Source organism: Cupressus sempervirens, chromosome 2 (assembly GCF_028749045.1).
Source record: "Cupressus sempervirens isolate cs-2001-9-10 chromosome 2, ASM2874904v1, whole genome shotgun sequence".
Taxonomy (NCBI): domain Eukaryota; kingdom Viridiplantae; phylum Streptophyta; class Pinopsida; order Cupressales; family Cupressaceae; genus Cupressus; species Cupressus sempervirens.
Genome location: NC_143119.1, coordinates 91,470,757 through 91,479,346, shown reverse-complemented (window position 1 = coordinate 91,479,346; position 8,590 = coordinate 91,470,757). Strand labels below are relative to the sequence as shown.

At 35.0% G+C, this 8,590-nt stretch overlaps 1 protein-coding gene across 1 annotated transcript; it reads left to right on the top strand.

The window, feature by feature from the left end:
• The first annotated feature begins 2,498 nt into the window (after positions 1-2,498).
• LOC149571181 (alpha-galactosidase-like) lies at positions 2,499-7,174 on the top strand. Its single transcript, XM_089812748.1, has 15 exons — positions 2,499-2,908; positions 3,033-3,091; positions 3,285-3,341; positions 3,521-3,555; positions 3,668-3,771; positions 3,876-3,951; positions 4,048-4,106; positions 4,377-4,442; positions 4,542-4,625; positions 4,746-4,810; positions 5,201-5,283; positions 5,897-5,987; positions 6,233-6,282; positions 6,372-6,512; positions 6,821-7,174. The coding sequence occupies exons 1-15, from the start codon at positions 2,754-2,756 to the stop codon at positions 6,914-6,916; spliced, it is 1,221 nt and encodes a 406-aa protein (XP_089668874.1). The 5' UTR covers positions 2,499-2,753; the 3' UTR covers positions 6,917-7,174.
• The last annotated feature ends 1,416 nt before the right edge of the window (positions 7,175-8,590 follow it).

Sequence of the window (8,590 nt, the reverse complement as noted above, 5' to 3'; positions counted from 1 at the left end):
ATCCTTATAGCATGATCTTGGAGCACCATTAAACTTTAACTCATCTTATCACCTTGAGACAGAGGGCCAGACCGAGAGAGTGACTCAAGTTTTGGAGGATATGTTAAGGATGTATGTGATGGACAGACAAACTCTATGGGAGGAATATCTTTACCTAGTTGAGTTTGCTTACAATAATCGATATCACAATTCTATTGGGATGGAACCTTATCAAGCTTTCTATGGTCATCCTTGTTGTACACCGTTGAGTTGGGACAATCTTGAGAATTGCATCCTGTTGGGTCTTGAGATCACTAGTAAATTTTGACTCAATTTTCAACAAATATAGGTCAAAATTTTGATGCAGGTTGGTTGAAATTTTGGCCAAGCAGTTCATAGTAAATTTTCTTGGCGAAATTTGGACCAACCAATGTTTGGTCAAAATTTCAACCAACACATTCGTCGAAAAATTTTAATTTTTGCTAGCTCTGATTTGTCAGTGTTGGTCAAAATTTCCACCAATGTTTGGTCAATTTTTTTTTAGAATTGGTCAAAATTTTGATAATTGGTGGAAATTTCAACCAAGTCTTGGTAGAAAACTATCAAGAATTGGTCAAAATTTCCACCAATGTTTGGTCAATTTTTTTTAATAATTGGTGGAAATTTTGACCAATACTTGGTAGAAAACTATCAAGAATTGGTCGAAATTTCCACCAATGTTTGGTCAAATTTTTTTATATGTTGTATCAAGCAATTGTTTCTTATCCAAGCCATTTAATTTGCAACCTTTTAAATCTCTGCAAAGATAAAGTTGGAGCAGGAGAATTTTTCTTCTCAAAGGTGTCCTTTGATTTTAAAGTGTACATCATTTGTTGACATGTTTAATGATTAATAAGGTTGATAAATGTTTTAACAAGTGGATAACTAATTCACCACCCCCCACCCTCTTAGTTATCTTGGTGGACATTACTTTCTAATAGGGGTAACCTCAAAGCCTCAAAAACCACATAGATGAAATCAAATGAAAAGGAATTCAGTGAGAGAAAGAGTTGATTGAGCACAAATCCATCCATGGTCTATAAAATAACTAAAAGATGAGAGCTAAAAGTTCTAAATAATAGGCACTTCCATTTTAAGGTGCTATAATACTATAACTAGTATATTGAGGTCACCCACTTAGATACACTACCTGTAATAACCTTTCTTTAGTCATATATTGGTAACTATAACAAGAATAAAGACAATTTCAAATGCAAAATCATACCTAATATATTTAGACCATCAATTGTCAAGTCCACATTTGTTGCTATCATTACTAGTACACCTAGGTCATCATCTTCAAAGTCTACTTGGTTTATACCACAAGTATTACACCAAGGCAATCATCTTCAATGTCTACATAAGTATCCTATTTAGTAGACTGAAATCATCATTTTCAAAGTATATATCTATAGAGGTCATCGTACCTAATATATTGAGACCATCATTTGTCAAAGTTCATATTTGTTGGTATCTTTACTAGTACACCTAAGTCATCATCTTCAAAGTCTTCATGAGTTATTCTAATAACTAGTATATCGAGGTCATCATCTTCAAACTCTACTTGGTTGGCACCATAAGTATCACACCAAGGTCATCTTCAAAGTCTATATCTAGATTGTATCTTAGTCTTCATGGGTTAGTATCATAAGTAGTATATTGAGCTCATCATCTTCAAAGTCTACATAAGTAAATATTATATTTAATAAATCAAAATCATCATCTTCAAAGTCTACATGAATGTATTATATCTTATATACAAAGATCAACATATTCCATATATACCGTCTTACCTATCAAAACTAATATGCCTAAATCTTCACCTTCCAAATCTAAGTTACTACTCTTTATTTAATAATTGAAAGTAATCATACAAAATTATAGATATATCCCTTTATTGAAAAACATTAGATTTTGGTTTGTCACATTGACTTTCTTTATTTGTAATCTCTGTTTTGTTGAAAAAATAATTTTTTTGGTTTTTCCTGCGCTGGAATTTTACAACGGATCTAGGAAATTGCGTTAGCTCTATTCATAGTAAAATTGGAAAAATAAATGAAAAAATTAAAAAGATTTTTAACGGCTCGTTAAATGGGCCGTAAACGTACTGAATAATCACCATTAACGTGTAACAGGATCAACCCTTCTCTTAATTCCCATAAGATAAACACGATTCTCAAGATTTCCCATATCACCGCGCATCTCAACTAAGTCCTCTCCTTCGTATGAAAGTGCATTTTCGTGGCTGTATAGACGTTGCCGCATCTCTTCACCAGTAATTTCATCTCTTAAAACCTCCAGCCGAATTTTATCCCTTAAAAAATTCACATGGACCGCATGAAAAGTCGGTGAGGGAATTCACACTAGTAAATGGAAGTGTGTTACAGAGGACCCACAAAACAGGGGATACAGACAAAGAGAGATTCAATTCGGCAAGAACTCTCTGTGTGTTTTCTTGACTCGATGGAGATTTTCCAATTACAATGGGCCAAGTGGAATAGAGTGAGGTGTACGCGTCTTCCAGTCAAAAGAATTTGTGGGAAATGGAAGGAAAGATTGCTCCTAGCTGTGGTTGGAATTTAGGGAATTGAAAAATTTCTAAGTTTGGTGTAAAGGATGACATATGTGAGCTGGCATTTGAGATTTAATTTCCACAGCGCACGTTTTGTCAGTGTATTAAAGCTGAGAAGTGGGTGTACTGGTTCTGACCCATCCGAGCTCTATTGGTCTAGACAATGGCTTCCGTGTGTTGTAAATCAGTTGTTTTCTTGTTGCTGGCCGCGAGTTTGGGCTTCTTTGATGTTGTCTGCAATGGAGGGGATTCAATTCAGAGCGAGACCACCTCAAGGAGTTTGCTGGAGAATGGACTGGGGAAAACCCCTCCAATGGGGTCAGATTTCATGTTCCCTTGTGGTTGATGTGGATTTGGAGATCTTGTTTGATCAATGGAGTTTTTTTTACTGTTGTGATGTGACTTGTTTTGTCTTTTTGTCTTCTGTTGATGAGTGTTGCAGATGGAATAGTTGGAACCACTTTGGATGTGATATCAATGAAAACATCATAAAGGAAACTGGTATGCAATGGCTGCAGTCTGTATAATAAATGATTGATTGCTTGGTTCAGATATTCGATCTAATTGGAAGACAATTGAGAACACAGGATTTGATTTTCCGCATTGTTTCGAAATCTACCGTCAGCTTCATAAAAATGAAGTAATGTGAATCCTACCAGCTTCTTTTGTGACTCTGTTTTCTTGGTCATTGCAGCTGATGCATTGGTTTCAACCGGCTTCAAGGATCTTGGATACGAGTATGTGAATATAGGTAAATCTAGTCTGCTTGTACATGGATTCAAGTCGAACATGTTACAGGAATTGGAGCGAGTTATCCGCATTATTATAAGTATTGCTTTGAATCCTTAGATCTGGGACAAAGTTTCGGGTCACTGCATTACTAATATGTGAAATCTTGGTGATTTGGATTCTTCACATTGGATTGATCAGATGATTGCTGGGGGGAGTTCAAGCGATCCGAAGATGTGTGTTTTGAGAACCAACAGAATTATTTTTGTGATTTTATGTTTTTGATTGTTCTCTACGAGTAAGCCACATTGTCAACTAATTCCATGTTGAATCTCTTTGATTTCACAGGGAAAATTGGTTCCTAGAGCTTCAACATTCCCATCTGGCATCAAGGCGCTTTCGGACTATGTTCACAGCAAAGGTCTCAAATTGGGGATATATTCAGATGCTGGGTATGGAAAACAGAGATCTAGGGTCTGAAATCGTGCAGGCTAGAAGTATCATATCACTTTTCTTATTTGTTAGCATTGTTTGATATGTTTCTTTGATTTTTCAGATACTATACTTGTGCCAAGAAACAACCAGGTTCCTTAGGATATGAGCAATTAGATGCAGATACATTTGCTGAATGGGTACAATTACTGCATCCTCCTACAGTCCCAAAAGCAAATTTTCAATGTAAGTTTTGAAAAAATGAAATTGGCCTCACTGATTGTTGTTCATGATAGGAAGTGGACTATCTCAAATATGACAACTGCTTCACGGATGGCAGTAAACCAGAAGTTCGGTATGTCTTTCTTTATTATCCTTCAAGATCTACTTGGGTTATCCAAATGAGTGTTGTTAAATGATGGGTGTTTAAGATGAAAATTAATTAAGAACTTCAAAGCTTCTGAATTTGATTGTGTATATATATTTTTGCATCTTGTGTATGAATTGTTCATCAATCTTTCCTAGGATCAATTAACCTAGTAGAGGGTGTATAAGATAAAGAATAATAATGCTCTTCAATCTTTCATGTGGATCAGTAAAGTATATTTTCGCATGAAATTGACAGATACCCAGTGATGAGAGATGCACTTCTGAAAACAGGGCGTCCAATATTTTACTCTTTGTGTGAATGGTAATGCTTTGAGCTATTCGCAGCATAGAATTGGCGCTGCTTATCATACTAATTCTTCCTGCTAATGGCCTGCTGCTAATTGACATTATGTTCTTGCAGGGGAGTAGACCATCCGGCTACATGGGGCGCAAAAGTTGGAAATAGTTGGAGGACAACACAAGATATTAATAACACTTGGGATAGGTGATAAGCTCAATCCCGAATTCATGGATTGCTATGGTGCTTGACTAAATTAGTATATGACCCTTATGATTGCTATGGTGCTTTCTGAGCATGGATGCTTAAGTGGTTCATTTGGTGCAGCATATCCTCTCGAGCAGATCTGAACAATAGATGGGCAGACTATGCAGGACCAGGTGGATGGAATGGTGAGAACTTTCCCAATTGCACAGAAATGCAACTGATATTGCATAGCCATTGAATTTTACTGAAATTGTAACTGGCCACAATTTTTTTCCTTTCTACTGGCCTAAAAATAAAATCACCACTTGCAAGTCCAGATTGTACCCATTTTAATTTCTGCAATCTTTCATCTTAGCCTACTCATAGAGTGCGCAAAGTGAGATATGAGGCTACTGATACTCTTTCGCTACTCCAGGTTGAAATATAGATAGCGGCTGTTAGGGTTTGAAAATGTCTATAGTTTAGATAAAACGCAATTTTAACAGGGAATTAATCATCCATTTTAAAGCTTTTATGCTCTGCTATATTAGCCTGACCATGTAACTAAGTGTACTCACTATGCATTTGTGGATCAGATCCTGACATGTTGGAGGTGGGAAATGGAAATGTGAGCAGAGAAGAATACCGTTCACATTTCAGCCTCTGGGCCCTAATGAAGGTAACACTTATTTTATCCTTTATTCCTAACCTTTACAAGTTTGTTGATGATCATATATAAAGCTGCTTAGGAGCCATACTAGAAAAATGTTATATCAGATGTGGACCAGGAAACATGGAGTTTGCTGTGGTATAACTAAATATAGCTCAGCAAACAGTGTTATCCGTACTGAAGCATTGAACCCTCACTCAAAATATGTTTGAGTTCCTTTAAGAAATTATCAACGGGGACAAAATAATAACTAAAACAAGTGTTATCCACTTATTCCTGAATGATGATAGAAAAATTGAAATTCAATTTCATTTAACATTTTGATGAATGGTGAATGATCCAAAACATTGATGAAAAAAAGGTTCCACAATCAAATCCAGGAGCAATTGTATGATATTCCATTTCCTCATAATCATGATTGCAGGCACCATTACTGATCAAAAAGTAAGAAAAAAAAAGTGTTATCCACTATTTACTGAATGATGATGATACAATTTGGAATTCAATTCTCTGAATATTCCGACGATTGGAGAATGATCCAAACCGTTGATGAAAAAACTTTACACAATCAAATCCAGGTGCAATTGTATGATATGCCATTTCCTCTTAATAATGATCACAGGCACCATTGCTGATTGGATGTGATGTGAGATCTATGAGTGCAGGGACAAGAGAGATTCTTGCCAATGCAGAGGTGATTGCAGTCAATCAAGGTAAGATGCTTTTTAATGTATGCCCACTAGAATGGTCTCTATCTAGGTCTAGGTCTATATTCCAATCAAAGTGCGTAAAGGCTTAATGGAGTAAATGGGTAGGAATATCTTTTATAAATTATTCCTAATCCTACATTATCTCACCAAGCTCAACCACAATAAAATATATCAATGTACTACTTTTTTAGATCAAAAGAAGAAGATGAGAGTTGACTCCTAATCCCTTGTATTCAAATTCTCTGCAGACCCATTGGGAATACAAGGAAAAAAAGTGACCAAATATGAAAAGCTTGAGGTATTCATGCTCATCACAGATTGTTTGGTTCTTATATCATTCTTTCTCTGTATATTCTACGCTGAAGCAAAAGAAAATGGCGTATGCAGGTATGGGCGGGGCCATTATCCAAGAATCGTGTGGCTGTAATCCTATGGAACAGAAGTGAGACAAGAGTCCTTATCACAGCCTTATGGGAGAAGATTGGTCTTCGCCCTGAGGAAGAAGTTAAAGTCAGAAACCTATGGAAGGTAATACGGTACTCTTCTCTAGAGTCAAATCAAAATTGTTCATTCTCTTCGAGACCCACAAACTAATATGATTGAAAGAACCTTTAAAGGGAAGTGGCCAGCCAGCCAGCCACGAAAACCATTTTTCCCACATAACATATTTTAACTTTTCAAAAATAAACAAAGTATTTCTCCTAGTATGATAAACGGTTTTTGCGTCTGTATAGCCATTGCCCCTTTAAAGTAGTAATCTTTATATTTAATATTTTGAATGCTAAGGGCATTCCAATGTACTGATGGATCATGATATTATTATATTGATTTTGCAGCATAGAGATGAGGCAGGCACCCACAAGGGCAAGCTGACAGCATCAGTGAAACCACATGCTGTTAAAATGTATATTTTAACAAGAATTAATCAGTAAATCATTGCAAATAAGAGTTTTGGCAACACAAGATGAAACCCTCTACATAAAGGTCCATCTTTATTAACCTGAGAGTTCATTTCGGGAAAATTTATGAGATCCCCCTGGCAAATAATGTCATTATTGGAATAAAGTTGTCTGGCATTCTTTGGATCTATTCGGTCCTCTGGCTGAAGGCTGAAAAGCTTATGAATTATGTACAAACATTTATATTATTGCTGCATTCATAATAAAATGCATGGAAAGTAAGGAGACCAAGTGTAGAAAATGAGTTCTTGTTTATTTTCTTACTTTTTAATCAGTGCATTATAATGTATTGTTGAGGACCACGTGATGTATGTGACCCCACAATATCAGTCAATTATATTCTCGAAGGTGTTGAACATCCCTTTGGTTGCCATTATTAATCATTAATAATAATTATCATTGGATCTTCTTTACAAGGGAGGCCACAAACTATAAAGAAATCTAATAATTAGAATTGGCTCACATCCTCTTTGGTAAAAGTTATTTTGTTGGTGCTATCAGTCAGCATTCTCGAGAAAAGTATATATATATATACATATACATATAAAGTAATTATGTAAATAACTATTCATCAATTAATTATAGATTCGAGCAAATAATAGTTGGAAATGCTATAGCATGTAAAACAATATAATTTTACTGAATTTAATATAAAGATAAATTTATTTAATTTGGAATGCTAAATATGATGTAAAAAAATTCATTTGTCTAGTTATAAAAAAATAGGTAATCTAGGAATGCTTTGAATGCCCTAAGTCTTGTCTAGAATTGTAGCCTAGTAGGGGTGATATATGGACATTCTTTTAGAGTCATTAATAGACTCAATCCTTCATAATCACTTGCAAAACTAAAATGTGTCTTGTACCAAAGAGCAAAAGACAAATAATGCTTGATCATCAATACAATGGATTAGGTTGAATTGGACAATGATCACAAACTGTACATATGATGCCTTACTTATAAAGACAAGATTGGTAAGGAGGATTGGGCAAAATTGTGACATGTCTTTTAACCTTATATAACAAACAACTAATATAACAATTATAAAATATCATAAGCTTAAGAGTTAAATGTCAAAGATAAGATGTGATACAATTGGCAACGAATACTTCTAGAAAGATAATTTTGACCTAAGTTCTAATGTAAACATGACAAACTAGTGAGTGATAGGTAAAATACCTTATTTACTAAAACCATTCTTAAGTGCACGTTTGACGACAATGCATTATTAAGCAAATGATGAATATTATGATGGTTATGGGTCCTAGCTACTAGGTCATATGAAGTGTCCATTTGCAATACAATCTCTCACAAATAGCGATAAGGAGAGAATCTAGTAGGACAAAATTCTTCTCCAAATGAGAGAAAAAAACAAGTGATAAACAATGAAGGACTTAATAATACCCCACAAATATTTATATTCACCATGAATACAAAATGAAATATCCCTCTTTAAGAATGAAAGATAGAGGCTATGTAGCCCCACACAATGTATAATCTCTTGTAAAAATGGTGAATCCTCGAAGAAAAACATGATCTAATGCCTACGAACAAAATTTAATATGTAGTGAAGTCAATAGACCAAGTACACATGTAGGAAATGCTTTCCATTTTCAAATAGGAACTAGAAAGAAAGAAGATAGTAAC

Coding starts and splice junctions, on each gene's coding strand:
- LOC149571181 (XM_089812748.1), top strand. CDS start 2,754: ATGGCTTCCGTGTGTTGTAAATCAGTTGTTTTCTTGTTGCTGGCCGCG. Junction 5,988..6,232: donor GGTGATTGCAGTCAATCAAG/GTAAGATGCTTT, acceptor AATTCTCTGCAG/ACCCATTGGGAATACAAGGA. Junction 6,283..6,371: donor CCAAATATGAAAAGCTTGAG/GTATTCATGCTC, acceptor TGGCGTATGCAG/GTATGGGCGGGGCCATTATC.